Genomic DNA, 20,612 nt, shown 5'->3' with positions numbered 1-20,612 from the left:
TGTGCTATTACAAAAGGCCCAAGTTACAGAGCTACAGTGCTTTCTCTCTGTCTCTCTGTTGAAGAACTGTTTCATTCATTGAGTTCGGAGAGGCATTCAGCTGGACTGTGATAGATCTATCTGGGAAAGGTCGTTATCTAATCACGGTGCTCGGTTGTAAGGGGTGGTGCGATGCATGTGGTCCCATTGTTAAAGGGCAACAGTTGAGTTAGTGACAAAGTAAGAATGAAGCAAGTGTTGTGTGTCATTCACCAACAGCTGTAACAAAAAAAAGAAAACAACAGAAGAAGAATAGTCCTCTTTCTATCTAAGCCTGAACGATTACTCCTATTAGAGCAAAACCAGAGATTAAAAATGTTAAGGCTTGGAAGATTTTATGTCACACAGCGAGTGGTTATCTTTTGTGTTAAGATAAATGCTGGGTCTTAGTCTCAGATTGTGGAGTCACCAAAGCATTTAGTTGACAATCAGCTCTTGCAAAGCTCCCTCAATCAAACACCATGCTCCTGCATACTCATTAAGATAAACAATGCAATTTTGTGTAATTTCAACAGCTATTCCTGCTCATAGCACAATAAGCACCCCAACAGGAACTCAGCACCTGGCCTGCTTTTCTTGCTTCACGAAGAAATGTTTATTTGGAATGTCTAGAAATCACCTCCTGAAGGGAAATGAATTTCCAGCGTTCAGGACAAATGCGGCAGCGACATTCCTAGCGGGAAGCTTAGGAATTCCCCCCATCTAGTATTTTGGACTATAATGATATGCTAGCACACATGATCAACATTGCCATGCACAGCAGTGGCAATGTCAGGAGCCACAACAAGAATACATAATTACAAAAATATGATATGCTTGTACGTGGTATAGCACATGCACTGGCTGAACCTAGAGGCAAGGATGCAAAAGTACTTGTAGTAGGTCTGAAATTCAAATATTTACTTTCTTTCTTTTTTTTTTTTTAAATCTACACATTAAATTTAAAACCTATTTGTCAAAAATGAGGGTCTGTCTCATGAGGAAGTGTAACAGTGAGTAAATGTGTTCACAGCGTGGCTTTGGATGATGGTAATGCATTGTAGTCACTGAGTTAACTGCTGACAGCTGAGAATGTGCTGTTGCTGCAATGTGGTTAAAAAAAACAACAACACATGACCATTTAAGCAATCAAACATCAGTCATCTCCTGCAACTCGGCTGGCCTGTAATCGCATTACGATTAGGCTACTCGCAGCTCTGCCTCATTACGCTGTGAGTGCCTAAACACTTGTTAAACAGAGAGAGGGAGAGAGAAAATGGAGAGAACCTAAAAATACAGAGCAGCGAGGCTCTAAACAGAGGCGAGTGACAAGCCGAGGATTAGTACTGCCTCAGCGAATCAAACAAACAAGTCCAAAAAGGAGCGCGGATGGAAGGTGGAGACAGAGAGAGGGATGGACAGGGAGGGAGGGAGAGATGGTGATGAAAACAAGACTTCCTCAGGAGTTGACCTAGTAAAACATTCATGAGAGAAGTCTTTATGTGAAGTTTGTGTGCGTGAGCAGGGAGGACGTGAAGGGGAGGGAGTTTAAGACTCGGGAGTCTAAAATAAGACGGTCCTCTGCGTTTTAGTGTCTGTGTTGGGAGCCTACAAGAGTGTGCCTGTCAAAACAAATAAATAAATAAGTTACTTGAGATTTGAGACGACATGCAGGCCCGCTTGGTGCCAGCTGCTACACTGCGGACCTCTCGAATCGAGAACAGACACCGGAGTGAGACAGAACCCAGAAGTAAGCGAGACACGAGAAGAAACGAGGGACATGAAAAGAAGTGGATTCTTTTGAGAACGTCCAGCAAACAAATGGAAGACTAAGTGACTCAGTGGTAATTATGCAGAAAAGCCGCAAGTGCTGCGGCACCCAAACACTTCCTTTATTGGTGGGACATAGTTAGATAATAAACAGAACACACAGAAATGATTGACACTTCAATCAAATCATTTCACAGTAAATGTTCTGCTAAGACCTCACTAAGCTATCTTACATTCCCAACTCAAACAGCGCTTATAGTGTGTGCTGATGACTAGGAAAATGTGATAAATTACTGAAGGCAGGTGGCTGTACAGCTGTTAAAGTACAGCACTAATTAACCAGCTCATCTCACAGCCTACAAAAGGTCAACCTATCAAAGAGCCCACACACTGATTACACAGCACACAGACACACATCGAGAGAGAGACTTTGAATTTGAACGTCTAAATATAAATAACCCACATTTTCTGCTTCAACACAGTGTGTAGCTGAGAAACTGAGAATTTCTTTAAGGGGTTTTGCTTTCATAGAAAAGAAAAATATGAATCAGAGCACATCTGAGTGCAAAAGAAAAATACTGGAAATGTATGTATGAGATAGAAATCTGTGTTTAGTATTAACTTTTATGATAGTATCAGCCCGAAGCTTGACTACACAAAGTTTTTGATACAACATCTAATGAAGAAAGGGGGGATAGGGGATAAAAGAGGTGCATAGAGAAAGGGAAAGCAGAAAAAGCCTCTGTAATATAAGCAATCCTGAGCCACATTAAAATGGCTTAAAGAACAAATTAATCTTAAAGACCTACAGAAGGAGTCAGACATGCTCAGAGCCTGAAGAAGAGTCGCTGGGTTCAGGCCCTTGCAGGCTGCCTGGCTGCGAGTACAAAGCTGCATGAAAAACAGATGTTGTGAATGCCTGACACGGTAATACTGAGCGTGTATATCTGTGTGTGTGTAGACAATGAAACATAAAAGACAGTTAGAACCCTCCAGATAACGTTTGATCGCAGATGTCGTTTGCAGAGTACAATATATTTCTCTGTGTTTGAGTTCCTCAGCTTATGACACAGAATAATGTAAAGTTTTATAGCAGGAGAAGAAATTACAAGTACATTTACTACTTCAGTGGTACTGCTACATTTAGACAACAGTCACTTAAAGGTAAAATAGGCTTAAAAAGTACATTTTATTCCAAGTACCGTTGCTTGTTGTGCAAAACCTGCAATCTTTTTCAATGTCCTATGCCACTGTTTCCTAAACGTCCATATATACACTCAATGGCCACTTTGTTAGGTACACCTTTTCAACTGATTGTTAGTACAAATGTCTAATAGGCCAATTACATGGCAGCAGCTAAATTTATTTAGCCATGCAGACATGGTTAAAATAGCCGGCTGATATTTAAAGTTAGATAAAAGATGATTTAGGTGACTTTGACATGGTTGGTTGTGCCAGGTGAGTTTGAGTCTTTCACAAACAACCATCTCTATGGTTTACAGAGAATGGTCAGGGTGGTATAGAAATATATCCAGTGAGCAGCGGTTCTCTGGTGAAAATGCCATGTTAATGTCAGAGGTCAAATACCCACTCATTATAACCAGGATATGCAGAAGCGCATCTCTAAATTAACCTTGATGGAGTTTTGCTACAGCAGCACAAGACCACACTTAGTGCCACTTCTACAGTAGATGGCTGCTTGCAGCTGGAGTGATACCTCTGATAATACCTCCAACCACTAGGTGGAGCTTTGCATTTTCCTTCCAATTTAGTGCTTGAAGTGGGAGAAAGTTGATCAGTTACTTGTGCTTTTAATTAGCGAAGAGCTAAGTGGTTTTGTGATCATGCAAATGTGCCAGAGGGCAACACTGTGATTGTTGTATTTTATTATGTTGTGTTGTGTTGTGCCTCTTTGTGGCCAATCAGCAAGAGGCAAGCTGATTTATTGCTAAATTAAATGGAACTTTGATCATAAACAAATTGGGTAACATGCATCGTTAAATCTCACTACAGCAGATCCTAAGTGCTAAAATAGTTACTATTGTTTTTTCAATCTGTTTCAGAAGCTAGTTCTTGCCTAATACTTGCACAATAAACCAGAACAATGAGATTCAGTGCTTTTAATTTTTCACTTTAAAACCGAATCTGTACACTAATAGCACTCCAATGTGTCTTAAAAAAAAACTAACCAATTTCACAACATTACAAAAAAAGCAATGGCGTCAACATGAATGTCAACACAACTAGGAAATGTTGTACAATAATGTTGCACAACATATAACCGTTTCTTTGGCTGGACACAATGCAATCAGCTTTTCCACATAAATCTTACATTATTTTTCATAGTGTTTCTTCTGACACACACACACACACACACACACACACACACACACACACACACACACACACACACACACACACGGTTTGAATATCAGTTTGTTCAATATTCTATAGATGCACAAATAATTCTGAATGAATGATAAATTCTTACATTAAAAACAATCCAATCACAGACACATACACACACTTAGCAAAGAAAGAAACCTCCAGAACAAACTACATAGTGGGCGTACGTCACACTTCACTTGAAATTTATAGCCTCCTCTATTTCTGTTCCCTTATGATCTAACCACAGTAGCTCTTTTCAGTTTCTCATTGATTGCAACATCCCAGTCAGACAAATTACTTGGCATCCCAAGGTGCTGCTCTGTCCCCTGGCACCTAAGACAGTGCTGCAGGGGCAGCTGAAAACCTGATGAATCCCTCCCCGCCAAGTGCCCTTCATATGAAAGGGCTGATAAAGCCACTAAATCAGGCAGCTAAAGTTTACATAACCTATCAGCAAGTGAAAAGATAGATTTGACAACTCAGCTGAAGCTTTTCATAATATGCAAGATTGAGGTCAGAATCATCATAGAAAACTTCATCACGGACGAGACGACAGGGGTGTTAATGTGAAAAGATTTGACGTTTCATCACATTTAAAGTCTCTCTTTGCGCTTCAAGGCTTTTTGACTTGTCACAGTGAAAATCATTAGGGGAGTGCTAAATGGTGAGTGGTAGGAAGTGAATGAGCTAGTTTTCTTTTGTGTGTGCAGGCAGAGTGTGGCCTTGCAGTCATCACCTTCTCTGTAATATACCCACAGCTCTGAGTGAGTGGCTACAGCTGCAGCTTGGCTCACTGCTCGCGGATTTTCCAGTACCAGCCGTCCCTGATGGCAGGAGCACGAACTCTATAACCCCCAAAGAGTCCTTCTCTTTGCAGCTTGTCTGTAAATATGCATATGTGCGTGTGTGTGCGCTACAGCTATCTGAACATCTGTCTGTAGTAACATGCCTGATTTGTGTTTGTTCACAGAACCTTGAGCTCAGATGGCACCTCTCAATATCTGTCCATCTTATTAGAGCCAGCAGTATTCTCGAGCCCACAGTGGCTATGTTTACAAAGGAACAACCCAAGACCAAGAAAACTTGATAAGATCTCAAAAGTAGTTTTTGCCTTTTCCACCAAAATTGTTGAAAAGGCTTCAGTTAAGTCATGGTGTTGAATTGCAGAGGGTTTTTTGTGTTTATGCTCATAGTTACAGGTGTGCACTTTGAGTTCATGCTTGCAAGCATAAACAAATCTATTAACCTGCATTTGTTGAAAATACTTTACCTTTTCAGGAGCTGGACTGCACCCCCAAACCCACACCCCCTCTCCCCCCCTTCTAGGTATACGTCTGCAAAGTCCTACTTGCATTTATACCACACACCCCTTTCTTGTTGATTGCATGGTCCCCTCTTCCTCTCCTTGTTATCAGATTGTCAGACTCTCTCAAATGTATCAGGACCTGGGCCCGATCCTCAATGAAACCTTTCCCAAACATCAGCTTCAGGCCTAGCTCTTTGCAATCATTATTAAACTTTTGTCATCCACATCTGTGGTCGGGGTCCTTGCTAGTGAACTGTCAGTTGGTATAAAGATGCTCATTATCTGAGTCAATGAACATAATTGTTGTCTCTTTTTGGTTCAAAATTACAGAAAATAGCTATAATAGCTATTAATAGTTGGGTTTGTATAAGGGAACTATTTGTAGGCAGTGTCCAGCATTAAACCTCCCACAACAATGACAAGCCATCTGTTTTTGAACAATACCCTTCAGCACTTTACAAGAATACATGTAAATCAATAGTAAAATTATTCATCTTTTGCAGTCAAATCAATAACAAGAACAGCAAGAAGTTTTTTTTCTTTAGAGGACATTAAATGAATTTAGCCCTAATAGAATTCTCCATCTGCAGAGAGGATCCATAGAGAAATATCAGTTATAACTTAACAGTAGGCGTACAGCAGCTATGAGGATGATGATGGGCTACAATGAACCTGTGGTTATAAAACAGCCTTTGGATGATAAAAACCAAACAGCCTCTTGGGTGTTGCAGCTATGAGGCTTCTGAGCCAACCATGTTGGCTTTACTAACGCTAAGAGCCAAAGCTTGTCAAATTTGATTCAGTTCATGCAGATGAGGACATATTCAGATTCCCCGTGGTTGCTGAATGCCTGTCCTATATACAGTATCTTGTAGCTCATGTGTTGACATGTAGTGAAACTTATGCTTTCATAAAACAGCTCTCAACAGGACTGAGGTTTGTACATTATCAAAGGTAATCAGTATCATTCTTGCAATTCTGAAACCATTCTGAAATGTGAGACTATCAACAACATCAAAGGGAGGGAGTCGAAACAGAGCTGTCAGATAGGATGTGAAGGAGAAATCAATTATTTCTTTGCATATCAGAGGCTTTTACCTCCTCTCTCAAACTTTCAAACCTCCATTTGACAAATCTATTTAGCATTACATAAACATTATAGCTCTGTATACACACTGTAACCGGGATCTTGACAGGGAATAGGAAGGATAGGCACCAGGGACATAAGCCAGACAGACATGGAGGTTTGGCATGGAGTATTTTCTCTCAGCCTGTAAACATGGCTCTAGCTGGAGGACCCAGTTCTTTGACAGGTTGGCATTACAAATTCGCCCCAACCCTCTGGATTACCACAACTACTCATTTGTCTTTCATTGTCAGTACTCCGTCAAGCCAGTTTCCCCTATTTCCATAACAGCCTTAGAACATTTTATCTTACAACCATCTTATATTCCTAACTTCAGTTTCTTTAATCTATTTTCTATCAATTTTCACTGGCTACAGGAAAGATGGCCACAAAGTTACACCACCAAAATTGGACTCTTTTTGACTCATACATTTCATACTTATTTGGAGACATGTCTGTTTGGAGACAAGTATGTCTTGCATATGATAAAAGACTAAGTGTTGATCTATTGGTATCGGCATTTAAAATGACTGATAAATGAAAATTTTAAAAGTAAAGATGAGTTGGTAGAAACACCATTCAACCACGTTATTAGTGCTGACGTTGCAGAGTCTTTCCACCAGGGGGTACTCTGCAACTTGCCTGGTATGCTACTGTATAAACACAACAACCAGCTGAGCAGAGTCAAGCAGAGTGTAAACAAGTAAATAAATAACTACACATAACAAATGTTACAAAAATCTGTTTATGTTTTAAAGAATAAAATATCACCCGATGTGTTGGAATCACCCAATACTGATATCAGCCTTAAAACTCCGGCCTTACAGTACATATCCGTTTGGCTCTAGATATGATTTACAAGAACCCAAACCAAGGACATCTGTACATGCTTGGTAATGCAGGATATTACACACATTTGTCTCTTTAAAGGGAAAAGTAATGAAATCTTTTTGTGGGGAAAAACAAATTGTAGTTTGAAGACTAAATTAGCACCTTCTACTCCAATCTGGGATCATACTTTAAATCATCAAACATAATTATAAAGTCAGTTAGACAGATTAAAAAAACCCCCAAAAAACTGACAATTTTTCTGCACAGGAAAAAGAAAATCTTGTGGAGGTGTCTGGCAAGCTGTCAGCTTGTGCAAGCTCCTGGCCTATGGCAGTGTAGAAATTTGCATTTGGCTCAAAGGAGGCCTGAAACATCAAAGTCTCTCTGATGCACCACTTGATGCTGCACAAAGGGACAGGTGAAGAAAAACAAGTCGACACAAGAAAGCACTGAACTACTGTACCCAGAATGCACTGGTTCCTAAAATAAAAGTGGGACACATCAGTGCACTGACAGAAACAACAAAATGCCACACCGTGCTTGAACAAAAGCAGAGACAAAGGTTATGTTTCTACATTACGACTCTCAGTAAGCACTGATATTTTTGTATTTTCGCTCTGTGGAATTTTGTATAACATCTGTAAACAGTTGAGACAGTTTGTGACAGTCAAAGCAAGAGGCTTGAATAAAAAATATGACAGGCTAAATAAGGAGCCGTGGGAATCGGTAGCATGTGATTCCGAAACTGTCAAAACTGTTTCTGATGGCAACTGACTGCTTTACTTATCTACTTTAAGACATCACAGATTCTTTAGCATTTTAAAGTTTGGTGGATGGTGTAACATTTCAAATCCCTGCTGACAATATTTAAGCTTCCCCTTTCCTTTGACTTATTACTTCATTAAACTTAGATACTACCCATGCAAGCGCCCGTATTACCTAGCAGCAGCCCCTGAATGATTAGACCAGTAATATCAGATTTACCCAGCCAGACACATAGAAACCCAGGGTAATCACCAAACTTAGTTTACTTGACTATGACTAGATGATGCCTGCTGGGTGTTGGCTCCTGCTGTGTTTAAAATACATCCTCAGACCGCTGTGCTTTGAACCACATATTCTCTGACGCTAATTTTGCAAACAGTGCCACATGTTCTAAAATTCATCCACTAATTGACCTTGAAATAATTTGGCAAGCTGGGACACAATGACCAGTTGTTTGAGCACACAGAGTGCCACTACCCTAATGTAAAAAGAAGACAAATGAAGAGTTTGAACACCTGCACTCGCTGAATAAACTTTGAAAACATGTTGCAGGCTCTCTCACCATAAATCAGTCCAAGAAAACAGTTCCAAACTTTTCACAGTTCATTGTCAAGCCAGCACTGCATTCACACGTCTGCTTTCCTAATCCTTCACTGTTCCTCTTATTTATGTGACTTTGGCTTATGTGGTAAAGGGCTTGGTACAATTGAAATAAAGAACCATCCTGAACTACACCTGTACGATTTGTTGAATTATGACATTATGAACTTGTAAAGCTTTACCTCTCTCCCTTCCTCCCTCTGTCCCTCTCTCTCTCAAAATCTAATACTCTCCACTGAGGCTCTCAAGTAGAAAACCATTCAGCGTTTCATAGCAATCAAACCTGGCTCGTGAGCAATTACTTCTGATCGCAGCCCAGTTGGCCTGGACGCTGTTTATCCATGTCGCCATGGGAATTCATTGGGCAAAACTCAGACAGCTGAGGGAGGGGGTGGGGGTGGGGGTATTTCTTTTTCAAATGCAATGTGCCATTGCCAGTATGTATGCCTCCCCAAAGACGCTTTCACGATGGCTCAATGCTCGTTTTAATTAACACATAAGCCTGCTGATGTTAATTAAAAAAGAAGACAGACAATTCCCCATCAGGAGAAGATCGCAAAAAAATGAGGGAGGAGGGGAGATGTGTAGGTGAACACGCAGTGAGATGCGATGACAGTGCTTGGCACTTATTCATCTGAGACTTCGTGTTGCCCTCTTTAAAACATATGCAACTGGTAAATCAAGCTGAGTGTATCAAACAGACTTTTTATAGAAAAACTTGTATAAGAGTATAATCTGCAGTTAGATGTTTAATAAGAAAGTTCCAGGAACAATTGTTACACCTAACGTATATAAAATGTAGTTTACCTGTGTTGTCATGCAGTCACTTCATGTGTTACTTACTTCATAGGCTTGAACAGTGCTTGTCCATAGTTCTGGAAAGTCATGATCAGCTTCAGCTGGGTGCCTCCAGATTTCATGGCTGGGAGGAAACAAAATGAGCTGTTAGATCAGCATCTAAACTAAACTGTCTGAGGCATAAGCATACATGCACAAACACATGGATGCACTCAAAAAAAACAAACAAAACAAAACATGCACAGCTGTTTTGTTATTTGCCATTATGGAAAAATGCAATTTTGCATGAATGCATAATAGAACTATCACATCTGCTGGCCAATTTCCTAGACACTGTAAATGCAATCGTGCCAGTCAGGAGCTGGGTGTGACCGAGAGCAAAAAGTGGCCTGAAGAGCATCTGCTAAAAACTCTGGCTAGTTCTGGATTTAACAGAGGGTTGAACATGAAACGGACAGTTTATCTGAATGGAAAAGAGCGACTGTGTGTTCTCGCAGCATGCATGCAACTTTAGAAGAACATGGTGCTCTGAGAATGACAAAATATCAGTGATTGAGGAAAAGAAGCCCCTTCAATTTTAGTACATAAAGTTCACACACGCTGCCTCAACAGGAGCACATTGCTGAGAATATTTTAGGCACATAGCACATTATTATGGTTTGACTCCAGGATGCCTGAACCTGTTGTTCCATTTCAATCGACCCCTCACTATCTGTCCGTTTGTCCAATAAAGTGACCTAAATGTAGACTTCCATCCATGCGTGTTTAGCTACAAGCTACATAATATAAGAAACATGAGTCTCACCAGATGTTTGTCTGTAAGCCTTCATGAATTGAACACATTGTCAGCAAGTTTCTTGTGCACACTGGATTCACTGTAGCGACTTCCTTTTTCATTCAGACAAATTAACCTCCTGTACTCAGGGAGATGAGCCAGGGCATATGTCACTGACTATCAGTCATGTCCATGGTGTCTCCCAGAGGGTGATGGAGGCTCACTGTGAGATTCCCGCTTTCCTTCGACTCAAACAAAGAGACCGCCAGGCCTGCCCAACTGCTTTGTGTTTCTGTCACAATGGACAAGCTTTCGGGTATTTGCCCATTTATTACAGCGCATTAACTTGATCATATTACACAACACAGCACTTCTGCCTAACCCCAATATCCACATAAGCCCCCTGTAGTGGACCCACTTACTGACTGGATTGCTGGCTGAGTAGCTGACTGCACTCTACCCCCTGCACCGAGCTGTCTTTTGTCTTCATTGACTCTCTTGTTGTTTCTCTCAGAGCTCTCACGGTGTGTTCCTCTGCTTTCCCCCCTCTCTTTTTAGTTGGATATGTCATCCTTGTATTCACATTCTCTCTGTTATGCTCTGTCTGTCTGAATTCATCATACTCAGTGCTGGCAAGCCTCTCCATTTACCGTGACTCATTTTCAAAAGCTTTTGGATTTTTACATACACTGTTGCACACAACAGTACAACCTACATAACCTCAGGTCAGTGCCTTTTCTTTATGACAGAGGATGAATGCTGAGTGAATGCAAAGCTAAAAAAAAATACACTGAGAGCATTTGGCCTTCACATATGACAGATTTGCTGAAGCCAGGTCAAGTGAATAGCACCCTAGAGTAATCCTCAAACTTGGTGCAGCTATACAACGGATCTAAAACCTTTAAGAGATTGCAAATGACTGAACTATGATTTAATGCCATGACCTTGAACACATAAGCCACAATTCTTGAATTCATTGCTCACCGCAGGCCTTCATAAAAATCCACCTTCTAATCGAGAACTAGAAAAAGGTAATCCGCAGTGAAAAATCCCGCTAAAGCTTGGCTGATTGTTTCACTGGATTGTCTCTGCACTGACGTGCAATCACACATGACTTGAACAGCAACAAACCCACAACAAAACATTCTTAAGATTCTCCCATCTGTCTCAGCTGTTCCCGAGAGTATGCATTTGTGTTGATCTAACCATCTATCTTGCTCTGTTTCTCCAGGAGACCACAAGTGAATCGATGTCGCTGTCTTATTCTCTACACCTTCCTGCTCGCAGGTCTTTCAGATATGCTCCAGGCCTCGCCCAACGCTCTGAGATTCCCCCTCTCATGCAGCAATGATAAATCCATCTTGCTCTCACCTGTATCACCTCATGTTACTGTGCGTATGATTTATGAGTGCAGCTGAAGACTGAACAAAAGGCCACAGCCTGCCCCAACAGAGAGACAGACACAAAGGAGGGAAGAAAGGGGGGGTGGGGGGGGGGGGTGGGCACTAGTGAGGAGAAAATGCTGATGAAGAAAACTTTCTAATGCTGTGTCTGATTTGTCATTTTGTTGAGACAGCTAAGTGTTTGTGCTAATTATGGGGCACAAATGTTTTAATGCATGCCTCCAGGGCGTGCACACTAACACAAACACACACACACACACGGACATATAAACACACATAAAGCCACACAGACATAGAGCACTGCTTCACTGCAGACAAACAGTATCTTTGTAGGTATGTCTGGCCGTGAGCAATTATATTGTCTTTTGTTGAAAAACAGAAAAGAAGGGTTAAAGGTAGAGAGAGTGCTAAAGTGAAGGAGATGTGTAGAACGAGAAATTGTGAGTGTTCTTTGAGAGAACGAGGATGTAATAATATTGAGACACCAGACAAATACAACAAGTATTGGAGGCTAAATAGGCATAAGTAACTAACATTCCCCACAAGAACAACAACAAAAACATCAGAAACACCTCGACAAAAATTTTCATCCTAAAAGGGAACAAATGGTCTCAGTTTGGGATTGTGGTCATGATTATTACTCACATTTACTCAAAGTAAGTTTGGCCACAGTGGTAACAATGTAATGCACATCTGCCTTATAACATCTGATCTCATTACATAGAGAAAACAACAACTTTTTTAGCAGCTCTTACTGTTGCGCTCATTTATAATCTGCTTTAAAAGAAAATCATTTCCAAAAGAGAGTAATGGGTGTTTAGAAATGAAAACAATGTTGTGACATTCAGAGTTGATGGGGAGGAAGTTCTCCTCAAATGTTTCTTCCAGTTTTTCCCAGTTATTAAGCTTGTCTGATTTAAGATGAAAAAAAAAAACCTACAACTTTTGTATTTATTATTTTTTCTCTGATAAAAAAATTCCTGGTGCTCCACTTTAATTTTTAGTGACACAATGCAGATCTCAGTGAAATACTGTGATTGAATGGAACAAAAAACAAAAGGGAATTTGAATACAGCACTATCCTTCCAGTGTAAGAGTGTCAAATGAATTTCTATCAAATACACTTCAAATAATTTAGGAGTCATTACAAAAACAAGCAGGTCCAGAGGCACTCCACTTTTTACAGTTTTCAAATTTTATGCCAAAGTTGTTTTTTTTTGTTCATACCAAGGTGAAAAAGCCTTCCCAAGTTGCATTTTTCACACATTAGTATAACATTGAACCTTGAGTATAATTAGGGAAAATATCTTTAAGTTAGTTGGGACATTGCTGCTGTAGGCCAAAATGACAGGACAGAATCTAACAGTTAGAAATTGATCAACACAGACCAGATAAAAGAGTTTAACTGCAGACCCCATCAAATCCTCAACTTCACACACCCACACATACACCTTTTCAGCATAGCTGACTGACTCACCTACGCTGGTGATCCTTTGTGTGACCAGGTCCTTCAGCAGGGCATCCAGCACAGGGCTGTGTCGGGAGTAGAGCTCATAGCGGTTGATCCCGATGTGGAATCGCAGCCAGTTGGGGTAGGATTCTGCTGTCACCTCTTCAGTTGGAGAGAACTCCTCTTCGTCTTCGTTTCCGTCCTCATTGTGCCTGACAAGCAAGTGAGGAGAAGAGTGGGAAGGTATAAGTGATGGTGAAGGAGTAGACAAAGAACAATACAAGCTTATAACAGATGGTTTTTAAAAAAACAAACTACAAAAAACAAAATGCTGCCTGGCTGGCTATGGATAATCCAAGACAATGAAAAGAAAACAAAATCCAGCATGATGGAAAGCAGAGGCCAAGTTGGGTGCTCAAACAAAGAAAATAGATAGATAGAGAGAGAGGTGAAGACTGATAAGGAAATAAAATAGATTTGTTGTTCTGAATGGACATGATAGAATAGAACAGGAGTGATTTTAAACCTTATATAAAAGTAAAAGACCTGGGTGACAAAATGACTTCTTAATAGAGCAAACATGTTGAAGTCAGAGCACTCTAGCTGTTCATGGACTCGTTTAAATCACACAAGTTTAATTTAAATCTCGTCGGCTTACCATCCCTGGTTCCCTGTTGCTCTGGGATAAAACCTGATGTCGTTGTTGACGTTAAACAAAGTGTCATCGTCCGTGAGAGGCGGAAGCTCAACCTTGTATAAAGGATGCTCAAACAGGCGAGAAAGTCGTGAGACAGCACGGGAAGGGACGATCCGACCCCCGCTTGCGTCTCCCATCAGCGGCTTGTGGTCATCTGCCTTCCCCGCCGACGTTTTCATCCGCCGGAAAGAGTCCGCCCTGTCCCCGGCGGTGGTGATCTTTTCCAGGGAATGCGATGTGAGGTTGGAGCTCGGCTCGTTGCTGAAATCCTGCAGGATTCGCAGCGTGTGCTTATTAGGCCAGCCGGCTTCAGCCGCCGTCCTGGCTCGCTGCTTCCCCCAGCCTTGCGACTCCCCGCCCGTGTGGTGTGCGCACTGGCAGCCGCCGTCCCCGCTCTCCGCTCCCGTCGCCCGCTTCTCTAGTTTTGGTAACAAGTCTATCATGATGTGCATGGTGCACGCAACCAAAAACACCATAAGTATCAAGACTCTGAATTTGCGAAACAAGATCATGTTTAGCCTCTATAAATATATATTTTATAGCAAGCTTTAAGCGCACCTTAGCTACAGCACCGACATTGGTGTCTAACACTGTTTTCTGAGGACGAGACAACGATGTTACTTTGGGAATTCTCTATGATCGCTCCACACATAATGAGCGTCAGCCTATGTTTAAAAAGCCCATTTTATGTGCGGTGTTTAATATTTAAAACAGTCCCAACGATTCATTCCCAGACAGGTGGAAAGACCAAGACATTGTAAAAACCCGGACACTTTGCTGGCTCAGGAAGTGCTCTTCATTCATTGCCTTGTTGAGCAGGATAGCCTATAGTGTCAGGAGGACGAGTGACTAAATAAATCTCACTGAAGATGTATCTTAGGCTAAGAGAAGGGAGTGGGGTCCTGCTAAAAGCATCAATAGTCTTCTTCAAATCTGCTTCCCTGTGTCGCTGCCAGCACGGAGTGAGATGTCAACCGCGTCATAACTGTCTTCAGAGGAAAGTAACAGGATGACACTGATATAACGTAGTCCACAAAAGCACAGGTTTCCTAACATTTACGATCAATTTATAAACAGAAAGAGGAATAATAATAATAATAAAAAAACCAAAAAACAAATAAGAGGTGATCCGCTGCAAGATGCCTGGAGGCTGCCCCGCTTCTTCACAAAGCTGCTGCTGTCTGCAAACGTCGCTGAAGTCAAATCAGAGACTGGCTTGGCAGGCTGGCCGGCAGGTGTGTGGGATCCTGGTTGTGATTTCTCCTCTCAGCACTGCTTTGTCTTCCTTCCAAGTGTCCATCCAGAGTGGGTGTGTTAAATATTATGATCGAAGCCCTCTGAGCCCAACCTCGGTGGCGTCATGAGGAAGAGATTGGCTGCGTCTGCACATACAAGTAGCACTAGTGACATGAAAGGCGAGCTTCGGGGATAAAAAGCTGTATGCTGAAACCCTGTAAGGCTGCAAGTCCCCCGCACACAGCCAGAGGGCGTTGGAACTACCTGAAACATTGTGCATCCTATATCACACGGAGGGCAATGGGTATGTATTCCTACTGGATGTGCTTGAAGTGTTCTTTTAGATCATTATCAAAATAAGGAATTGGGTAAATTAAACTGGGACATTCAATAGAGGGATGAAGGAACGAGTGTTTTAGACAAAAATTATTCGAACTGAAGAAATACAAGAAATTAATTTTAATTGTGAATTAGCCATGACTATTATTGTTGTTATTGTTGAGGTGGTAGCGGGTGAGTCCTTTCTATTTCTTATAAAATTTATAGAAACATGGAAAATTGTCATTTAGGTCAGAAGTCTTTCAGTGGCATTGTTACAGTCAAGAAAAGGTGCTTGTAAATCCCTGCTTTGACATCCAAGAGTCACAGGGTAATATGGAGCTGGAGCGGTGTCCATGGAAACCTTAATTGAAGCGTGAGCATAAAGTCGTCATTTACTGTAACTCTGTTTTTGGTTACTGGCATCAGAGGAAAAAAATAAATCCAACCCAAAATGCTTCCTCGAAATTCTGTTTCAGAAGGAAATGTACTTCCCACATAATAAAAGTCACATAATGCCCAAATGTGTTGGCATATTTATCAAGCTATCATCTTGTTTATTTCTTTTTAAATGCGCTTGGACATTTGGAGTCTTTGACAGCATGTTGCTTTTGAAGCAAACAGCAAGTAGCAAGTAATAGCTTGTTTGTCAGGATTTGTACATTCTACTATATATAAATAAAATCACAAGAAAGAAATAATCGCTGCACAGAGCTGCAGACGTTTTAGGCTTTCAAATTACATGGATTGTTTGTTTGATTATCAGAAATCTATTTTAATGCATATTTAGCTACATGTAAGCCACACGAATCATGAATCAAAAGGAAATTAACTAGATTTCCACTTGGTTCATCACAGGTTCTGTACAGATCAGTGGAAGATCCCTGCTGGGTCACTCACAGATCCTCCCTTGATGACCAATGTAAATGTCATTCTGACTTGTAATGGGGTAATTTTGAGTTGTGATGTTAAAGGAGTAACCAAGCCTGTTCTTATTCCATTATGTTCCCTTAAATTCTATTTTAGAGAGCAGCAATTTTCATCCCCTGATTAATTTGTTATGTTCAAAAAGGTTTTGGTTATTTATTGTCCAGAAGTAAAAACTCACAGCTGTGGAAATTGTGCAGTGAAAACACACCAGCTGGTCTTCTCAGAGGTGATTTTTTTTTCTATTTAGTGAAACATATTTTATTTATAATTTCACAGGGACAAAAGATTTACAGCAATTTCTGCAGCTGGCACTTATATCTGGGACTAGACTTTCTCCCCAACTCCGAAGGTGCTATTGAGTTCAAATTGTAAAATCTATACTTTTTGACTGACAGAAAAAAGGGAAATATGTTCTATTTAACCTTGTTATATGATTTTAAAAAAGAAAAAAGTAAAGTCCTTAGCAGTAAAAAAAATACACAAAGTAATAAATTGAACAAATTAAACATATTTCTTTGGCTTGTGCTTGAATGGTGTAGAAGGCTCACCAAGTGGGCTCAATTGGAAGAGCTTCATTTGGTGTGTGCCCCTCTTCCCAGAGGCACTGAGCTGGAGTTCATGCCACTGCCAGATTTGTGCATCTAAATAAAACAAGATCTTAAAGCTAACAAGCAAACAAATTGTTCCCCCAAAGCAGGCCTGCTGTCCCAGTTCATCTCATGCTCCAAACAAAACAAATTGGCACGTGCACACATGATAAGAATCCACTGAAATTAGGAAGATATTCAAATTGCAAGCAGTTTTAAAACCTAACATTATGTGGAATTATAATATCAAGAAACTAATTAAAAAGATAAAATTTCCACCTTTTTTTGAAGAAACGGTAATTGATGCACACTGATGTGTTATACACTAATTGCCCAAAACATTATGACCACTGGCAGGTGAAGTAAATAACACTGATTATCTCTTCATTGTTCCACCTCTTATTGGGTGGGATATAATGGGGAGCAAGTGAACATTTTTGTCATTAGAAGCAGGAAAAATGGGGAAGCATATAGATATGTATGATTTAGGGGCTAAGATGTGATGGCTAGACAACTCAGTCAGAGCATCTCTAAAACTGCAGATCTTGTGGGATGTTCCCCAATCTGCAGTGGTCAGCATCTATCAAAAGCGGTCCAAGGAAGGGACAGTGGTGAACCATGGATGGGTTCACGGGCGGGCCAAGGCTCATAGATGCATGTGGGTAGCGAAGGCTGACTCTTGTGGTCCGATCCAAAAGACTTTAGCTCAAATTGCCAAATAAAGTTATTGCTGGTTGTTGTTTTTTTTTGCTCTTTTGGAAGCAAAAGGGGAACCAGCACAACATTAGGCAGGTGATCATAATGTTATGCCTGATTGGTTCAGTATCTTAGTGTAATAAAGGAAATCCCTTTGGCTGTGTGTTTATTTGCTTTTGTGGCTGCAAAGTCCTTGTATATGATCAGAATTTGAAAACTTTGCACACAGGCACATCTTTGGTCCTTAAAGGTTCACATGTGCAGTGTATCAGCTATTTGAGACATTATCATCTTGCTTAGCAACCACCTAACAATGGGCGTTTATGTATATCTAGCTCCTAATGAAAGCACAGTATAATTTTTTACATGAACATCTAATTTCTATCCACAAAAGTTCAGTTATTCATGATATATCATGATGCCATCACGTTACCTGGCAACCATGAAGCAACAAGCTAATATTCTTTTCTTTTTTTTTTGCTTTTACGCACCTACAGCACCTACGAAAACATCTTATATTTTACTTTCACAACAATAGCCTCTCATTTATATCCACAAAAGCCCAGTAATATGTGATACAGCTTATTATGACGTAAGTAGCAGTCAGCTACGAGCGCCCCTTGTTTTTTTGTTTTTTGCACCTAGAACATTTTATAAAAGCATTGCACCATTGTATTGTCATGGCCAACAGCAAACAATAGTCTGTGTACTGCTATATAAAACAATCCAGTTTCACAAGCACATCCAGGCTTTTGTGACATTAGTTTTCTCAAATAACTCCCAGTGATATAGTATTTATTAATATACTTATTACAACAATAATATCATGAGATATGAGAAGGAAAGGCAAGAGGGCTGAATGACCTATAATAAGAATTAGCAGCAATTTATTCAGGTTTTCACATGGCCTATTGTGTTAGGTTATAATAGTTACATTTTTTAAGGTTCTAATACTTCATTCCTAAAGCTACTAATACTGCAGCAGTTTTTTCAGGTTACACATACGATATTTCTTGGTCCTGAGGCATCATTCCCAGTGCAGTTTCTCTGCATCTAATTTGTTTCTGGAAATAATGGTAACCTTTGACCCAAAGAAGGAAAAGTGACTGAAGATGGAGAAGTTCAGTTACATGGGGATCCGCAGTCATGCTGCATTTCATTGTGGAAGCTGGTCTTATAACATTTTGATTAGCTCTGGGAATTGAAGAATGAATCGCCTTATGTTTAAAATGAAGGGAAGGAGAGGAAGGGAACAGATGAAAAAAAAATCAATGCATAGTCTGGTCTAGTGGGGTCCATTGGAATCCACTGATGAATATTTTTTTTCTCTGTCTGTGTGTCTGAATATTTGACCGTAGGGCTCGGCTGTTCCTCGGGTTGGAAGTAGACTTTCCAAAGTTCAACTTGAGCTTCCAGACTACACTAACATCAAATTAATCTGGTTATTTAACAACATAGGTTTTATAACTTTAGTACTGGATGAAGGCAAAACACATTTCTGATCCATTTATATAAATATACATCTTTTTTTTTTATTACTGCTATCCATAGAAGCACAGGTAGGTTCAGTCACATATAAACCTGGTAGGCAGTTATATGAGCCTGATGATTTGTTGCACAGCTAATATCAAGATGAGGGAGAAATGGCTGTGCAAATGTCACAAGTATAGATTATAATTAGAGAATAATGTGACCAAGTAAAAGCAATAAAAGCGCTGTTTTGACAAATGGCGTGTCAACACTGCTGCCAGGATAAAAGAAAGGAAGGCGTGGCTGAGGGAATCTGAACGCTACTGACAGAAATGGAAAGAGAGAAAATTATTGTGAGAGTGGGTGCTGAGTAATGGCACATTTATTCACATGACTGAAAACAGGTTGAAAATGATCTTCTTTGGGGACATATGAGGAAAGTTGTGTGAAAAGGGCCCATTAATGAGGCTAGGCGTCTGTACTTCAGGCTAAAATAATTCCACCTACTAACTCAATAAAACTTGTTTTTGGTCAGACCCATTTTTATTAAAATTCTTTTGCTCTAACTTAGCAGTAATATATTGTTGTAGGGTGTTTGTGTGTCTGTGTCTAAGTACGTGACCTTAAACTGAACCCTTTTACATGCTTTCAATTTCAGTTACTGCACAATAATGTCAAATGGAATACAATGAATGCATTCATGTTATGGTCGTTTTAATGTGCAGGATTTCTATATAAAACATTACTCTACCACATGGGTCACATTACATCTTTCATTTGGACCCTTTGCTAATCACAGCACGCTGCAGAATTAGAATAATGAGACCACTGGTGCCATGATCAGCTCTACAGTGGTCCCGCTGTGTTGATCTCTTTATCTCAAAGACTCACAGGGTAAAACTGAGCTCAGGGATTTTCAATTTGAAAAACACAAGGGTGTGACCTTGAAAATGAGTCATAGAAAGGATATATGTTTTGTGTGAACTGGTAGGTGTACATGGATAGATTTCCTAAAATAGACTTGACAAGGTAACAACAGCCACTGGTCCATCTGCCAGCAGAGTGATTGACCAGTGAACTCTCAACTGTCCATCGTTCATCAAAAAGTATTGTTGTTACTTAAAGTCTCACTTCATTGCCAGCTGAAAGGTCTCCATTTTTTTCCACTTATACTTATTAATATCAAACATACTCAGTTTTAATGATAATAGTTATTTCACATGTTTTTAAATAATCTTTTTTTTTTAAATGTTGATTTCTTTCATTAAGTAGAAAAAGCTACCCAAACCTACTTGTTTGAAAAAGTATTTGCCCCCTAAACATAATAACTGCCTGCACCACACTTTTTAACTGTTGGTATTATGTTCTTTTCATTAATAGCATATTAATAGCAATTTTATAGATATAACTGGATTTAAAATTCGAGAAGTTAAGTGTGACAAATATGC

The 20,612-nt window shown here is 40.1% G+C and overlaps 1 protein-coding gene across 1 annotated transcript in view; it reads right to left on the bottom strand.

Moving 5' to 3' along the window:
• Nucleotides 1–15,416, bottom strand: part of fam20ca (FAM20C golgi associated secretory pathway kinase a) — a 50,108-nt gene extending 34,692 nt beyond the window's left edge. Inside the window, exons 1-3 of the mRNA XM_085454091.1 lie at nucleotides 13,889–15,416; nucleotides 13,258–13,442; nucleotides 9,648–9,726 (exon numbers count right to left, since the gene is read on the bottom strand). Coding sequence (XP_085310217.1) covers nucleotides 9,648–9,726; nucleotides 13,258–13,442; nucleotides 13,889–14,439 — 815 coding nt within the window. The 5' untranslated portion in view covers nucleotides 14,440–15,416. The remainder of the gene's footprint in view (nucleotides 1–9,647; nucleotides 9,727–13,257; nucleotides 13,443–13,888) is intronic.
• Between the last annotated feature and the right edge of the window lie 5,196 nt (nucleotides 15,417–20,612).

The sequence above is a fragment of the Copadichromis virginalis genome, linkage group LG4 (assembly GCF_057382275.1).
Source record: "Copadichromis virginalis isolate Kocher_CV1m ecotype Utaka linkage group LG4, C_Virginalis_male_GT1.1, whole genome shotgun sequence".
Lineage (NCBI taxonomy): Eukaryota > Metazoa > Chordata > Actinopteri > Cichliformes > Cichlidae > Copadichromis > Copadichromis virginalis.
This window is presented reverse-complemented; position numbering and strand designations above follow the sequence as displayed.